Here is an 18,163-nt window from a genome sequence, read left to right as displayed (position 1 = left end):
TTCTTTACCTCTATTCTTTTTAACTTTCTGAGCGTGTTTTTAATCCAAACATATCACATCTATATGTTTTTGGAATCAGGAACCCACAAGGAATAAGATGAAATTGTTTTTAAATCGATTTCGGAAATGTTATTTTAATAATAATTTTTATATTTTTAATTTTCAGAACTTGTTTTTAATCCGAATATAACATATTTATATGTTTTTGGAATCAGAAAATGATGGAGAATAAGATAAACGTAAACTTGGATCGTTTTAAAACAAATTATTTTTTTTACAATTTTCAGATTTTTAATGACCAAAGTCATTAATTAATTTTTAAGCCACCAAGCCGAAATGCAATACCGAAGTCCGGCCTTCGTCGGAGATTACTTGACCAAAATTTCAACCAATTTGGTTGAAAAATGAGAGCGTGACAGTGCCGCCTCAACTTTCACGAAAAGCTGGATATGACGTCATCAGACATTTATCAAAAAAATGAAAAAAACGTCTGAGGATATCATACCCAGGAACTCTCATGTCAAATTTCATAAAGATCGGTCCAGTAGTTTAGTCTGAATCGCTCTAAACACACACACAGACAGACAGACAGACAGACACACATACACCACGACCCTCGTCTCGATTCCCCCCTCTATGTTAAAACATTTAGTCAAAACTTGACTAAATGTAAAAAGACGATCCCAGGTCTCTAAAATTCAGCCCTTGTGCTCTAGTGAATCAAAAAATTCCATCTCTGTTCAAGAAACCGTTTCTCAGGTCGGCCACCATAGGGTGGGACCCAAGCACACTGACGGACAGGGTGCCTCAGAAGGATGCGATCCTATCGATACCTTGATCGAGATCAACATTGACTCATCTGGAGTGTGTCCATCTAACCCGAAAACTACTGCTCTTGACACGATGTTCAAATCTAAAGACCCAGAATCAAAATTGATTTGCCTGTGAGGGGTTCTGGGATTGCGTCTCATCTCATGTAAGTATCTCATCCTCAACATTTAAGGTAAGTCTCGTCCAACTTCTATTCACTTCTCTTCTTTGTTGTGGTCTTTCTAACTTTCTCCGCATTAATTTTTGTTTCCATTTTATATTGGTTGCATTTAGCATTTTTCATCTATCAATTTGTTTCATTTGTATTCTTCTTTAGTTGATATATTTTGTGTGTTTGTTTAAGGACAGGTTGTTAGACAAGACAATGTGCCCTTACCTTTATCCTTGTAAAATACAGTTCGTTCTCTCTCTCTCTCTGTCGATCTCTGTCGATCTCTCTCTCTCTCTCTCTCTCTCTCTGTCGATCTCTCTCTCTCTCTCTCTCTCTCTCACGGTGCTGTCAAGACGTCTTTCGCAACGCTCCGGAAAATCAGTGATACAGAAAACACGTACTTAGTTGCTTTAACCCTTTATAATCTTTCCACTGTTTTTTTTTGTTTTTTTGTTGTTGTTGTAAGTCATCATAATTCAATGAATATTTATCAACCTAAATTCGAACTAGAAAACGAAAATGACGTAACATGTTATAACAGTGTTCGCATTTTGAACACTTTGGTGTCCACAATGTAGTGTTCGGGGGAAGGTGGCTGCTGATGAAAAGGGAAATGACGTCGTGACGACGTGTGTGTGTTACACCATAGATCTATTTATATCTATGGTTACACCACATAACTCTCCCCGCGGTTGATTGCCATGCAAAGACAGCAACTGTAAAGGGTCGCGACGATCTGCAAATGAAAAGACTGAAGACAAAATAATTGAAAAGTCGGACATGTTAGTTTCTTGTGTTTGTCGGTGTGTGTGTGTGTGTGTGTGTGTGTGTGTGTGTGTGTGTGTGTGAGTGTGTGTGTGCGTGTGTGTGAGTGTGTGTGTGTGTGTGTGTGTCAGTGTGTTGTGTGTTTGTGTGTTCATGTGTCTGTATGTGTTTGTGTGTGAGCGTGTGTGCGTGTGTGTGCGTGTATATGTGTGTGTATCTGTGTGTGTGTTCGTGTGTGTGTGTGTGTGTGTGTGTGTGTTTTGGTGTGTGTCTGTGTGTTTCTGCGTGTGTGACATACTCACCGTCACTAAAAGAGTGGCGATAGTGATCCCAATGGAATGCGCGGCGTATGTACCTAGGGGGTCAGTCAACTTCTCCAAGCAGCCCTGAAACGAACAGCAAATGACGCACATTCTAGTGACGTGTGCAATTACTCAATAATCTACCCTACCAAACATACACACATACACACACACACACGCACGCATGCACACACACACTTACACGCTCGCCGCATGCACGCACACATACACGCACGCACGCTCATGCACTTCACTTACGCACACACACACTGTCACACACACACATACACACACACACGTACGCACGCACACACAAACATACACACACTCACACAAACAAACAAACACACACGCACACACACAATCTTACATCTTTGAAGAGAAGATCGTTGGCGGCAGTACCTTTGGTGACAGGGAGCTCTTGCACGGGGATGAGACTTTGGGTGTCGCGACACTTGGCAATGTCCGAGCCTTTCTTGCAGCACGACTCAGGGACCAAACGGTTGGCACCTGCCCAGCACACAACACATCGGGGAGTCAAACTGAGAAAAAATTCTCACCCGTTATTCTCTCAGCGGGTGCCAGGAGAACCCCCCCCCCCCCCCTTACTCCTGTTACACATGTTTGCATTTTGAGAGCTTCCATCACTTTGTTTCTCACATCTTTGTTCATACAGACAGACAGACACAGACAGAGACTTTGACAGCAACTGACTGATATCTGTCCATCTTTACCCTGCTGATCTGTGTACCACGTTGTCTTCCTGTAGAATGCCCATGATGTGTTGGAATAGACGTCTCCCTTTAGGCCGCAGCATTCCAGCTATAATAAAGAACAGAGAACAGCCACATTAAACCCCGCCAACAATGAATTAAACATATAATTAATTAATTAAACAGTCTCTTTGTTTTTGGATTTACCCGCCAACAATGATTCAAGTGCAAATCCAATGTTGCTTGAATTTTAATTTCAAAACAAGCAAATATTTATAGATGAACTCACCTTTCGTGTTATGTGATAACATAAATCAAAACAAAACAAATATGTTCTTGCTTCATATATAGTAATGTTCATAATTCCTTGATTTCCTACAAATAGACCTAAACTTTATCCGGATGCGACCTGTATCAACTGATACATTTAGTTATCAAATCCTAATAAGAATATCCCACAGATACAAACTTGCCCCATTCGTTACACTCCTTCCAACCACCATCAACTGTAGCCTCATACTCAACACCCATTCTGATAATCATCGGTCCACGCCCAGACCCGAAGGGAAGTAACTCATTTTGACCCGAGTTCAGGATGACTCAACACCCTCCAAAATATGAAGAGAGAGAGAGAGGGGAAACAAATGTACATGTACAATAACCATGAGTGATTCTTTTTATATTTAGTCAAGTTTTGACTAAATATTTTAACATCGAGGGGGAATCGAAACGAGGGTCGTGGTGTATGTGCGTGCGTGCGTGTGTGTGTGCGTGCGTGTGTGTGTGTGTGTGTGTGTGTGTAGAGCGATTCAGACTAAACTACTGGACCGATCTTTATGAAATTTGACATGAGAGTTCCTGGGTATGAAATCCCCGAACGTTTTTTTCATTTTTTTGATAAATGTCTTTGATGACGTCATATCCGGCTTTTCGTGAAAGTTGAGGCGGCACTGTCACGCCCTCATTTTTCAACCAAATTGGTTGAAATTTTGGTCAAGTACTCTTCCACGAAGCCCGGGGTTCGGTATTGCATTTCAGCTTGGTGGCTTAAAAATTAATTAATGACTTTGGTCATTAAAAATCTGAAAATTGTAAAAAAAAATAAAAATTTATAAAACGATCCAAATTTACGTTTATCTTATTCTCCATCATTTGCTGATTCCAAAAACATATAAATATGTTATATTCGGATTAAAAACAAGCTCTGAAAATTAAATATATAAAAATTATTATCAAAATTAAATTTTCCAAATCAATTTAAAAACACTTTCATCTTATTCCTTGTCGGTTCCTGATTCCAAAAACATATAGATATGATATGTTTGGATTAAAAACACGCTCAGAAAGTGAAAACAAAGAGAGGTACAGAAAAGCGTGCTATCCTTCTTAGCGCAACTACTACCCCGCTCTTCTTGTCAATTTCACTGCCTTTGCCATGAGCGGTGGACTGACGATGCTACGAGTATACGGTCTTGCTGAAAAATGGCAGCTACTTGACTAAATATTGTATTTTCGCCTTACGCGACTTGTTTCTTTTTATATTTAGTCAAGTTTTGACTAAATATTTTAACATCGAGGGGGAATCGAAACGAGGGTCGTGGTGTATGTGCGTCTGTGTGTGTGTGTGTGTGTGTGTCTGTCTGTGTGTGTGTGTGTGTAGAGCGATTCAGACTAAACTACTGGACCGATCTTTATGAAATTTGACATGAGAGTTCCTGGGTATGAAATCCCCGAACGTTTTTTTCATTTTTTTGATAAATGTCTTTGATGACGTCATATCCGGCTTTTCGTGAAAGTTGAGGCGGCACTGTCACGCCCTCATTTTTCAACCAAATTGGTTGAAATTTTGGTCAAGTACTCTTCCACGAAGCCCGGACTTCGGTATTGCATTTCAGCTTGGTGGCTTAAAAATTAATTAATGACTTTGGTCATTAAAAATCTGAAAATTGTAAAAAAAAATAAAAAAATATAAAACGATCCAAATTTACGTTTATCTTATTCTCCATCATTTGCTGATTCCAAAAACATATAAATATGTTATATTCGGATTAAAAACAAGCTCTGAAAATTAAATATATAAAAATTATTATCAAAATTAAATTGTCGGAATCAATTTAAAAACACTTTCATCTTATTCCTTGTCGGTTCCTGATTCCAAAAACATATAGATATGATATGTTTGGATTAAAAACACGCTCAGAAAGTTAAAACAAAGAGAGGTACAGAAAAGCGTGCTAACCTTCTTAGCGCAACTACTACCCCGCTCTTCTTGTCAATTTCACTGCCTTTGCCATGAGCGGTGGACTGACGATGCTACGAGTATACGGTCTTGCTGAAAAATGGCATTGCTTCAGTTTCATTCTGTGAGTTCGACAGCTACTTGACTAAATGTTGTATTTTCGCCTTACGACTAAATATTTTAACATCGAGGGGGAATCGAAACGAGGGTCGTGGTGTATGTGCGTGCGTGCGTGTGTGTGTGTGTCTGTGTGTGTCTGTGTGTGTGTGTGTGTCTGTGTGTGTGTGTAGAGCGATTCAGACTAAACTACTGGACCGATCTTTGTGAAATTTGACATGAGAGTTCCTGGGTATGAAATCGCCGAACGTTTTTTTCATTTTTTTGATAAATGTCTTTGATGACGTCATATCCGGCTTTTCGTGAAAGTTGAGGCGGCACTGTCACGCCCTCATTTTTCAACCAAATTGGTTGAAGTTTTGGTCAAGTAATCTTCGACGAAGCCCGGACTTCGGTATTGCATTTCACTGTGGTGGCTTAAAAATTAATTAATGACTTTGGTCATTAAAAATCTGAAAATTGTAAAAAAAAATAAAAATTTATAAAACGATCCAAATTTACGTTTATCTTATTCTCCATCATTTGCTGATTCCAAAAACATATAAATATGTTATATTCGGATTAAAAACAAGCTCTGAAAATTAAATATATAAACATTATTATCAAAATTAAATTGTCCAAATCAATTTAAAAACACTTTCATCTTATTCCTTGTCGGTTCCTGATTCCAAAAACATATAGATATGATATGTTTGGATTAAAAACACGCTCAGAAAGTTAAAACAAAGAGAGGTATAGAAAAGCGTGCTATCCTTCTTAGCGCAACTACTACCCCGCTCTTCTTGTCAATTTCACTGCCTTTGCCATGAGCGGTGGACTGACGATGCTACGAGTATACGGTCTTGCTGAAAAATGGCAGCTACTTGACTAAATATTGTATTTTCGCCTTACGCGACTTGTTTTTTTTATATTTAGTCAAGTTTTGACTAAATATTTTAACATCGAGGGGGAATCGAAACGAGGGTCGTGGTGTATGTGCGTGCGTGTGTGTGTGCGTGTGTGTGTGTGTGCGTGTGTGTGTGTGTGTAGAGCGATTCAGACTAAACTACTGGACCGATCTTTATGAAATTTGACATGAGAGTTCCTGGATATGAAATCCCCGAACGTTTTTTTCATTTTTTTGATAAATGTCTTTGATGACGTCATATCCGTCTTTTCGTGAAAGTTGAGGCGGCACTGTCACGCCCTCATTTTTCAACCAAATTGGTTGAAATTTTGGTCAAGTACTCTTCGACGAAGCCCGGGGTTCGGTATTGCATTTCAGCTTGGTGGCTTAAAAATTAATTAATGACTTTGGTCATTAAAAATCTGAAAATTGTAAAAAAAAAATAAAAATTTATAAAACGATCCAAATTTACGTTTATCTTATTCTCCATCATTTGCTGATTCCAAAAACATATAAATATGTTATATTCGGATTAAAAACAAGCTCTGAAAATTAAATATATAAAAATTATTATCAAAATGTTTTTTTCGAAATCAATTTAAAAACACTTTCATCTTATTCCTTGTCGGTTCCTGATTCCAAAAATATATAGATATGATATGTTTGGATTAAAAACACGCTCAGAAAGTTAAAACGAAGAGAGGTACAGAAAAGCGTGCTATCCTTCTCAGCGCAACGAATACCCCGCTCTTCTTGCCAATTCCACGTGCACTGCCTTTGCCACGGGCGGTGGAGTGACGATGCTACGAGTATACGGTCTTGCTGCGTTGCGTTGCGTTCAGTTTCATTCTGTGAGTTCGACAGCTACTTGACTAAATATTGTATTTTTGCCTTACGCGACTTGTTTACACTTGCAGCCAAGCTGACTCCAGAAACTGGGGTGGTCAGATAAAAAAAATGTGCACGCTTGAGTGATCTCATTCCTGACACTATGATTTCTTCTTCTTTTTCTTCTTCTTCGTTCATGGGCTGAAACTCCCACGTTCACTCATGTTTTTGCATGAGTGGGGTTTTACGTGTATGACCGTTTTTATCCCGCCATTCAGGCAGCCATACGCCGATTTTGGGGGAATCATGCATGGTATTTTCGTGTTCCTATACTGAGACCCACCGAACTCTGACATGGATTACAGGATCTTTTCCGTGCGCACTTGGTCTTGTGCTTGCATGTACACACGAAGGCACTAGCAGGTCTGCACATACGTTGACCTGGGAGATCAGAAAAATCTCCACCCTTAACCCACCAGGCGGCCGCGGCCAGGATTCGAACTTACGATTAAGAGGCCGACGTCTTACCACACCGCCACTGCGCCCGTCCTGACACTATGACATCTTTGACCTTCTAGGTTGAGCCCGGAGCACAGATTTGCTGTGTCAAGGATTTTGCTAAAATATTTTTTCTTTGGAAAGAGCCACGAAAGCTTCGTCCATTTCCAGAGGCTTAAGTCATCCGTTGTTGAACCCTGTCACACACTGGGAACCTAGTTCAACAATACCTCAACGATAAAGTTTTCCGCGATTTGAAATAAATTGTGGCTGTTCCTCCCGACTTCCGACACCAAACGAAATACCGTATGTGGTATTTATGATTTTAACGCTTATGATCAGAGATGGCGAACCATTTCTTCATTAGGTCAAAATGATAAAAGACTCCATTGGTTACTCGGGTGAGCCCAACAGACCTTAGGCCAAACAAAAATATGTGTTGGTTTCGAGTAACGTGACCAAAAATGATAGGGTCGGTAGGTCTGCTTTTTTTTCTCTTTCTTTAAAATGTAGTCGATTTTATATGAGGTTAATTCCCTTAGTCTTGGTATGGTTCGCAAAATGTGCCAAAAGTTGTTGTTTTTTGTTTTGAGAAATGATTAAAAAAAATGTTAGGGTCGGCGGGAAAAAATAGGGTCGGTCGGGTTACCCTAAACCAACCTATATTTTTGTTTGGCCTTACCTTCCTCTGGACTTCATCCCAAGCTTTGGTAAAATGTTTGTCTGTGCCGTACTTTTCCATCAGCTGTTTGTGCACCAGTTTGCCAGCTGTATCGGCAAGCTGAAACAAAACAGGACAAGAAAAGCAAATGCTCATGCGACTCACCGCTTGTTCGCCATTTTCTGTTATCTGAATGTGTATTGATTATCATTTTAGAACGTGTACATAAGCATTCTGCTTGTTAACGTTCTTAATGTTGTTATTGTTTGTTGTTGTATCAAAGAAAATGAATAAAACACGCTTAAAACGACTCACCTTCATCGTACATTACATGATTCAAGTACATGTATTATCTGTTACTCTATCTTTTATAAACATCAAGAAAATGATAACTTCCTACTTTTTTACCTAAATTGGACCCCCTTGTGACCCTGAAATTTGAACCAGATCAAGCAGACTTGGGTCATGATGTCTAGAAATCATCAAACCCTAGAATCATGTGAATTTTCAACACACACAAAAATTAACTTCAACGAAAAAAGCAAATGCTTACGCGACTCACCCTTTTTATATGTGATAAATATGATAAATTAATTATCTGCTGCTATAGCCCTGTGAACAGTCTGTGACCTTGACATCTGACGAAGGTCAATTGAACTAAAGATGATCAAATCATGGAAGTGTGCCAGGTCTCCTAGAAAGTTTCTCTAAAAGCATTGGAGAAAATTGTATTTTCTATTTCTTGGACAAAAAAACCCTCTGTGACCTTGAAGGAGATCAACTGATTATAGGTCATGTCTAAAGATGATCCAATCCTAAAAGTGCGTCAAGTTTCAAAGAACTTTCTTCAAATATGTTGGAGAAGATGGTACTTTTTTTCATTTTTTGGACCGAACTCGGAACATGACCCATCCGTGACCTTGCAAGTTGTCGAGGATCGATCAAACTTGTAATGCGTCTCCTACCGGCTCTTCTCACGCGTTGAGGTACTCCCTACGTTAATTTTTGAGAACGTTTTTTCCAGTTTCATGAGCTACATGACGCAGGGACAACACATGTTGGGGGTGGGGGAGGGGGCTGCTTTTAATTACATACAGAAGGATAGACAAAGAAGTATCACAAATGGTAGACAATAGTGGCGGCTATACTCACTTTGTCCTTGAAGGCGAAGCTTACAATAATGACGGCCAGAAAGCAGATGACCAGGATGAGCATGATGGCAAAATACTGAAACAAACACCACAACACCTCTAGCCTTTGTTTCATGGCAGCAGTGTCAATGTATACAGAAATGTAAAGGTACTTTCCCTCCCGTGTATCCCAGTTTATGAAATGAGAATAACCAACAAACATGTATGAGCTCTAGCACTGTTGTGATGGTGTTGACACTATATTTTGCCCAATTGAGTCTAACTACCTGATGGCTAATCTACTGTGATACCTGTGATAACTGATGATGATTACTGTTATTGGTTTTATGTGTTTGGTTGGTCTCTTCTTTGGTAGTGCAATAGCGTTAATTATGGATTGTTGTTATCATCATTTACATAAAAACTTATCTGTTAATCCAAACAATGATATAATTACTGTGATGTTCTTAACTACACTTTAACATGGAATGTATGTATGTATGTATGTATGTATGTATGTATGTATGTATGTATGTATGTATGTATGTATGTATGTAGGTATGTATGTAGGTATGTATGTGTTGGTGTGTCGGTGTGTCATGTGTGCAAGAAAAAAGGGTATGGTAGTTGTACATATATTACTTTAGATATTTTTATCATGGGTTTTATGAATTTTCTTCTCTTATTCTTTTATAATTATTAATTAATGACCTATTTGTGCTGATGACCAATTTAATTTCCTTTGTTGGATCAATAAAATGTTATGAGTTATGAGTTATGAGTTATTAAACGGGGACCTGCCATGGAAATTGGTAAAAATTTGCCAAAGCCGTATCTCTGGTGTTTACAGATGCATCTTCATAAAATGTTGCACACTAATTTTAACACCTGCGATGAGCTTTCATGAACAGTTTTAGCAAGTTAATTTTAATTAATGACTAAAAACCAGTTTAAAAATGTCTATGAATTTTGCCGTCTCTCCGGAACTTACAATAACAATCAAATTTGGTATCCTGATGTAAAAATGACTGATGAATGCAAATATTGTCGACAGAAGACTTTAAATGTGATGGGGTGGTTACTAAACCCAAGTTTGTGAGTATTTATTTCATTATTTTTGTGTGTGCATTAACACATGTTTGAGAGAGGAGCAAAAATGGTGTAATAATTATTACACAGTCTAATGCATGGGCCGGGGGTTTGTTCCTAAACCACAACCAGCTTCAGTCAATCAAACCGTTTTCCATAAGAAAGGGGTCAAATTTTGTATCGTTTCTAACATGTTATTGTGTCAAAACTGTACAAATGTTGCATATCTTTTGCTAAAACTCTACACAAACAAACTCTACTTAATTAGTTATTTAGATACGGCTCTGACATGAATTCCACGCAATGCGCCCCCTCAGTGTCAGAAACTGCCCATCTCCAAAGTAGGAGCCAGTCTGCAGAACTCTCGTATGAGTGTTCAGCATTGGTAAATTCAGCGACAACAACAGCATTAAACGACAAGAGTTGTAGGTTGTTCAGCGAGAACAACAGCATTAAACGACAAGAATTGTAGGTTGTTCAGCGAGAACAACAGCATTAAACGACAAGAATTGTAGGTTGTTCAGCGAGAACAACAGCATCAAAAAACGAATTGTAGGTTACTGGAACGTGTATTAGGCCACAAAAAAAGGTCTGTTTACGGTAACATAGGGTGAAAAAATAGGGTCGGTAGGTCGGCTTTTTTTCCCCATTTTTTTTCCATTTTTTTTTCTTCTCCCCTCTCTATGATGTTTCACAGTTCATTTCTTCTCATCAATCCCTGTTTTTGCCCAACATAACTATAAACAGTACTTTGAGCTTACCTCCCTTCTGTCGTCTGCTGTTTGAGCGCAAACAGCTCTATTTTGGATGCGGTTTTTTTTTTCAGACGATCCAAAAAAAAGATTAGGGTCGGGCCTAAAAACTAGGGTCGGTCGGGTTACCGTAAACAGACCTATTTGTTTTGGCCTTATTGACAAAACACAACGTTACATTTACTAGTACGTCGACCCACTGGTCTTTTAAGTAGATAGATAGATAGACTGACAAACACTTATGATACAAATAATGAACTTATCTTAGAAGCGTGGATGTTAGTTGATTTTAAGATACCACTTTAGATGTTTTAGTGCAACTCTAAATTCTTAGTAGATGTGATACGGTTTGGCGTTGATAGTTTAAAGTGCACTTCTTTATTCTTAGTAAATGTGATGTATTTTATGTCTGTAAACGCCTGACACTGCATGGCAATTTTCCTTGTTTTTATGAGGACAATAAAAGTTTGAGTCTCGAGTCTTGAACAACCTATTCCATGACATACGAATGCAAGAAAATATTTGTTCTCGAAGGCGGCTCCAGCGCATCCGAAGAGGGCGATGACGATAGTGGCAGTGCCCAAGCCGATCAAGAAGTGTGCGACCTTCATGTAATCAATGCCGGTAACGTCGGAAACATCAGACGTTCCATAATCTTTTGTGACCATGAGGATTCCAAGGGCAATCACTACACTACCACACAGCTGAAATACAAGAGGAGAAAAATGTTAACCACTGATGTTTCAAACCAAAAGGGGCACGGGCACATGAATACAAAATGGAGTTTATTAGCGCACTCGCTTTCAGATTTACCGCACACACACATACACACACACACACACACACACACTCTCCATACACACACACACACACACACACACTCTCCATACACACACACACACACACTCCATACTCACACACACTCCATACGCACAGACACATACAAACACACACACACAAACACACACACAAAACCACACGCACACGCACGCACACACACGCACACTACGCACACACACGCACACATACGCACACGCACACACACACACACACACACACACACACACATACACACTTACGATAACAAGAATGTTGAAGACCACCAAAGTGTATTTAATGCACCTGTACCCTCCTTGAACCACTTTTCCGCATCGGACTGCAGTTAACAAACAGAAAGATATCTGACCTGCTTGCAAGAATGACAAGAAAAGTTGTTTGGTAGTTGGTATACTTCACTGAATTTTTCCAGTGAATGTCGTGTCGCTACCAGTCTTTTTATTTATTATTTATTAGTGAGTATTTCTACGCACATACCCTCCCAGAGGGGAGGCTCATGGCGTTTACAATATGCCGTGTGAGATGGAATTTTTTACACAATATATCACGCATTCACATCGGCCAGTAAATCTCAAGCGTGTTAGGCGAGTATATACTTTTCACGGCCTATTATTCCAAGTCACACGGGTATTTGGTGGACATTTTTTATATATATGTCTATACAATTTTGCCAGGAAAGACCCTTTTGTCAATCGTGGGATCTTTAACGTGCACACCCCAATGTAGTGTACACGGGACCTCGGTTTTTCGTCTCATCCGAAAGACTAGCACTTGAACCCACCACCTAGGTTAGGAATGGGGGGAGAAAATAGCGGCCCGACCCAGGGTCGAACACGCAACCTCTCGATTCCGAGCGCAAGTGCGTTACCACTCGGCCACCACCGACACCGGCACTTTTCCTTAGTTTTTCTTCCTGCATGCGTGTATTATTTTATCCAATCCCTGTCAACTATAATCATAACACAAACTGAAAATAAATTGTTCACTATTTTGTGTCATTTTTGCAGTAAAGTTCAAAAGGTTGTTACATGTTCAGCTCAAAGAAACATAACACTCCCTCTCTTGTGATACATTAAGTTTATACGGTCATTAACCCGGGGTAAGAAGGTCAGTGTCTGTAAACTGGGGCAGGCAGAGTTTTCTCTCAGACATCAATGGAGACCTCTCATAGATAAAACTCGGTCATTTACCCCGGGGAAGAGGGTCAGTGTCTGTAAACTGGGGCAGGCAGAGTTTTCTCTCAGACATCAATGGAGACCTCTCATAGATAAAACTCGGTCATTTACCCCGGGGAAGAGGGTCAGTGTCTGTAAACTGGGGCAGGCAGAGTTTTCTCTCAGACATCAATGGAGACCTCTCATAGATAAAACTCGGTCATTTACTCCGGGGAAGAGGGTCAGTGTCGGTAACCTGGGGCAGGCAGAGTTTCCTCTCAGACATCAAAGGAGACCTCTCATAAATAAAACTCGGTCATTTACCCCGGGGAAGAAGGTCAGTGTCTGTAAACTGGGGTAGGCAGCTGGTCTCAGCTGTAAAGTATAAATGACCCAAGGTCTCAACGCCAACTAGCTATTACAATGCACCTGCCTTTGATTTCTCACCGTACATGTATCCAGAGCAAAAACCTTTTTGTGTAACGGTGTCACGAACTGAAACCTCTGCTGAACAATCCTTCTCATTGCGGTCAATGCGCATGCGCCAATCTTGGACTTAAAAAATGCGACCCTTTGACCGAATGAACCTAGGGCACAGGCGGAAGGTATCGTCCACTGGACGACTACTAATCACAGAAAGTAGTCTTTCTGTGATAGTAGTAGTCCAGTGGACGATACCTTCCGCCTGTGCCTAGGGTTAGGATTAGGGTTAGGATTAGGGTAACCGGTAAGGGCTAGGCCTAGGGTTAGGGTTAGGTTGTTCACGACCTGATTAATCTCCCCATGTTAGCGCATGCGCATTGACCGCAATGACAAGGATTGTTCAGGCAGAGTTTTCGGCAGTTCGTGACACCGGCATTTGTTTCGTCCACAGGAGCTTGTCGATCATTATTTACATGAACTTGAACTTGAACTTGAACTTGCGATGTTTAAGGCCTTAGGCCTGTTCATCGATCCTGTCGAATAGTACTCCAATAACACTTTTGTTGGTGGCATGCGCGGGCGGTTATTGGTAGCACGTTGGCGAGAATTTCTCTGGTCTGTCTGCCCAGAAATTGTCCAGCCTTCCTTTGAAACTGTTCACTGATGGTGCTGTCACAACTGTTTCTGGCAGACTGTTCCAGTGAGGAATCACCCTTTCTGCGAAGAAGCAGCTCCGAACGTTCAGCCTACAAAATGGTTTATACAACTTGAGGCTGTTTCCCCTAGTGTCTTTGGTTTCGGCCAGCTGGAAATTCGGGTTGCCTGTGTCGTAGATCCCATGCATATATACTTGTAGAGGTCGATCATGTCACCTCGGAGACGCCTGTGTTCGAGACTGGGTAGTTTGAGTATAGCTAGTCGTTCTGGGTAAGTTTTCTCACTGAGAGCCGATATCAGTTTGGTAGCCCTTCTCTGTACGTCCTTTACGTCCTCTGTACGTCCATTTCCTTGCACAGCAGTTTCTGCTGTGGTTGCCATACTGAATGTCCATATTCAAGGATTGGCCTGACAAGACTCTTGTAGAGTTGTACAAACACCTCCCTATCCAGATGCTCAAACGATCTCCTGATGATGCCTATGGTTTTGTTTGCCTTCGCAGTTGCTTGTGCAACATGTCCCTTGAAACTCAGGCGATTGTCTACAAGTACACCAAGGTCTTTCTCCGTTTCGCTTTCTTCTAGAGTGATGCTAACCTCCTCACCACTTTCGGATCTCCCTTTCATGTGATAGCTGGTCTCTGTGTGTTGTTTGCCTAGCTTAAGGACACTACACTTCTTTGGGTGGAACTTGAGGAGCCAGTTGTCAGACCACTCTTGTAGATTGTCCAGATCTTCCTGCATGACAACAGGTCCTGAGGGCACGTCAGTACGTGTATATAGCTTGGTGTCGTCAGCAAACAGCTTCACAGAGCTGGTGACTTGGCTAGGCAAGTCGTTTATATACAGGGTGAAGAGCAGAGGGCCCAATACACTTCCCTGGGGGATTCCACTGGTGACTGGCGCTTTGTCTGAGTGTGTACCGTTCACAATCACTTGCTGATGCCTGTCCGCTAGAAAGTTGCGTATCCAGTTAAGGACGTTACCATGAATTCCATGCGCTTCAACCTTCGCGATCAGTCTTGCATGTGGGACCGTGTCGAATGCCTTCATGAAGTCCATGTAAACTATGTCAACACTGCCTCCTTCATCTAGAATCTTTGTCCAATCATCCAATGCCTCAAGAAGATGGGTCACACATGACCTCCCTTGCACAAACCCATGCTGATTCTCACAGATGAGATTGTTTGACCTCAGGTGATCATTTACTGCCTCTCTGACAAGGGTTTCCATAGCTTTGCATAAGATGCATGTCAAGCTGACCGGACGATAGTTACTAGGCTCTGTTCGACTACCTTTCTTGAAAATCGGTGTCACATAAGCTTGTCGCCAGTCTTCTGGAATCTCACTGTTCTCCAACGACAGTCTGAATAGTCTTGCAACCGGATATGCTAAAGACTCAGCTGTTTTAGCCAAGACACATGGGTTGATACCATCCGGGCCTTGTGCCTTATCTGTCTTCAAACCAGAGAGCAGTTTCTTGACCTTTGCTACTGTGATCTCAAAGTTGTGGACTTCACTACCAAAGACATAGTGGGGGGGAGGTGGAATATTGTCTGTTGCTTCTTGGGTAAATACACTCTGAAAGAACTCATTCAGCACGTCCGCCTTTTCCTTGTCTGAAGAAGTTTTGTCACCATTAGTTTTCTTAAGATCTGCCACTCCAGTCCGACATTTTGTTTTGGATTTCACGTAAGACCAGAAGGCTTTGGGGTTTTGCTTTGAGCTAGCCGCTATTTCTGTCTCTAGATTTTTGGCTGCCTTTCGGCATGCCCACCTTGCTTGGTTGTTAGCTCTCTTGTATGCAGCTTTCTTCATTTCTGCTTCGGCCTTTTCAATTTTGCTAGGTGTCTTGTCATCCCCCTCCTTTACTTTGGATTCCCTGAATAGTCTATGTTTCTTACGCACAGCCTCAAGTGCCTTAGCATCCATCCATTTTTTTCTTTTCTTCCCCGATACTTTTCTGGTTGGAACATACTTGGTGACTGCCCTGTCAATCCTGTCTTTGATAATGATCCATGACTCATTTACTGATTTGTTTTCAAGTTCTCTGTCCCAGTCCACTTCACTCAACATTTTATTCATGTCATGAAAGTTTGCTTTCTTGTAGTCTAACCGGGTGCGCTTAGTTTCATTACTTTGATAAGCACATGTAAAGGTAACAATCAGTGTCGCATGGTCACTTTTCCCTAGACTGGCTGAAGTGTTGATTTCCCTGACCATTTCTTCACGGTTTGTGAGCACTAAGTCAATGAGGCTAGATCTTTGACCATCACGAAATCTTACAGTCCACTACTACGACATACTACTACTATATACTGCGATTGGATACAAGCTCCTGTGGTTTCGTCAACCGTTTTGGAACGGTGAACACTCCTCGCGGGCCTCAACCACTGTCACTGATCAAGTCAAGTCTTCAAGTCAAGAATAAGGAAGTCACTGACATAAAGAAGAGCATGTGAAGTAAAGTGAAGCGCACTTACTAAAACCCATGGTTTACAGCCGCCGCTTTCTCAGCCTGGTGAATGTGTGACAACAGAAACGCTGACCTGACGGACTGTGACAAACTCTTTCTCAGCGCCAAGCCTCACACATCATGGTGTCACAACCTCAACATTTAAAATTTCAACGTGACGTCAAATATCCCGATGACGTAGTTTACTGGGTCCAATATAGCCTCGGTCATACAAGCCCCAGGCGGAGAAATGTTGCTGGACTCGGTTTGCCATATAATAGGACAAAATTAATCTGGAAACACAACACAAGAAAAGAAACAAATTCCCAACTGCCAAAAATGCCTTATTGTTTGTTTGCTTGTTAGTTTGTTGGGAGCGGGAGGGGGCAGTTCCTTGAAATTGTACAATGGAACCCCCTTTTAAGACCTCACAAAATCTGACAAAACCAGGTCTTAAAAAAGGATTAAATGGGAGTAAATATACAGAGGAAATGAATAGAAAGTAAATATACAGAGGAAATGAATAGAAAGTCAAAGAAAACAAGGTCTTACTGTCCGGGCATCAAGTCGAAGCTGGCCCCTTTACCACCACGCCAGCGAAGAGGCCATTGCCAGCAGTTCGGCCTCATCACCTGCCGCACTCAGTATCGGAGTGCCGCTTTTCTACCCAGCACAGTGAAGGACTGGAACTCTCTACCAGCAGCTGTCGTCGAGGCCCGCACTGTCGACACCTTTGTGTCGCGCGCCTCGCACTAAACCAGCAGCCACTGTGACTCATGTCCCCTCCCCCCCATACTCCCCAACCTGTGAATTTTAATGGACTTTGGATGCTGGAAACGCTACTTTATTGGACTTGCGCAACATCCCATCAAGTGCCGAAATAATCACTACTGTTGATTGTGGGCAGCAATGGAAAGACAAAGACAAGACAAGAGGCGAAGCCTTCAAGGCTCACTTAAGAAATCGACAAACACAAACTCAATCACTCCGTCACATATACACGCACACAGTAAGCATATAGGTGACACGGTGCAAGAGTGCGAGACACTAGATCTAGATCTGTCTGTCTGTAGCCTACTTACGGGGACACGACTGCCAGATGGCCAGATCGACACTGCGCTTTCGACAGCGCTTCCTCGCGCAGACACTGGAAACACGCTGTGCAGATTAACCTGTAGGAAATCTCCTTTGGTATCTTCTTTATCTATTTTTCTGGAGCTACAAAACCGAACAATGTGAAATCATGAGTCGTCTTCTCCGAATCGGCGAACTGCAGCTCGGTGATAACTGTATCTATACCACAATCCTTCACGCGATCTGACCTAATCTTGACCCCTGACCTGGTCTACATACCACACACGACGCAAACCAGTCAGCTGTTTTTACCCCCCCCCCCCCCCCCCCTCCAAAAAAAAAAAAAACCACCACCACCCGTTTTCTTTGGATACACACTTTAACTACATACGTGCCGACGAAATGTTGATCATTGCTTCAATACTTTGAAGCTGTTGCTTGAATAATAACCAGGTAAAATTAGTATTTCGGTGTTCAGTCAAATGTTAAAGTTTCTACCACAGACATACATACATACGCACGCACGCACGCACGCACAGACAGACAAAAGTTAGCATCGCTACACTTACGTGAGCCAAAAAGGGAGGAAGTCTTACATTAGC

General features: G+C 41.3%; 1 protein-coding gene across 3 annotated transcripts; it reads right to left on the bottom strand.

Annotated features, from left to right (window-relative positions):
• Positions 1–1,383: 1,383 nt before the first annotated feature.
• On the bottom strand, positions 1,384–16,721 carry LOC138967548 (leukocyte surface antigen CD53-like). Of its 3 annotated transcripts, none has more exons than XR_011455986.1 (9): positions 16,516–16,721; positions 12,042–12,118; positions 11,469–11,666; positions 9,144–9,218; positions 8,013–8,111; positions 2,784–2,871; positions 2,452–2,559; positions 2,050–2,133; positions 1,384–1,718 (listed from the first exon to the last, which is right to left on the bottom strand). XR_011455986.1 is itself a non-coding variant. In XM_070340123.1 (9 exons), the coding sequence occupies exons 1-9, from the start codon at positions 16,523–16,525 to the stop codon at positions 1,650–1,652; spliced, it is 840 nt and encodes a 279-aa protein (XP_070196224.1). In that variant the 5' UTR covers positions 16,526–16,709; the 3' UTR covers positions 1,384–1,649. The 3 variants fall into 3 exon arrangements, 2 of the variants coding, with proteins under 2 accessions (XP_070196224.1, XP_070196225.1); XM_070340123.1 differs by having other exon boundaries at positions 2,420–2,559; positions 16,516–16,709; XM_070340124.1 differs by lacking the exon at positions 12,042–12,118 and having other exon boundaries at positions 2,420–2,559; positions 16,516–16,709.
• Positions 16,722–18,163: the final 1,442 nt, after the last annotated feature.

The sequence above is a fragment of the Littorina saxatilis genome, linkage group LG5, assembly GCF_037325665.1.
Source record: "Littorina saxatilis isolate snail1 linkage group LG5, US_GU_Lsax_2.0, whole genome shotgun sequence".
Taxonomy (NCBI): Eukaryota; Metazoa; Mollusca; class Gastropoda; order Littorinimorpha; family Littorinidae; genus Littorina; species Littorina saxatilis.
Note: the sequence above shows the minus strand (reverse complement) of the source record. Positions and strands in the feature narration are given on the sequence as shown.

Excerpts from the sequence above, each read along its gene's own strand:
- LOC138967548 (XM_070340123.1), bottom strand. Across the intron at positions 9,219-11,468 it reads ACAAATATTTTCTTGCATTC|TATTTTGCCATCATGCTCAT; the intron begins GTATGTCATGGA and ends TGTTTGTTTCAG. Across the intron at positions 2,560-2,783 it reads GTGGTACACAGATCAGCAGG|GTGCCAACCGTTTGGTCCCT; the intron begins GTAAAGATGGAC and ends TGTGCTGGGCAG.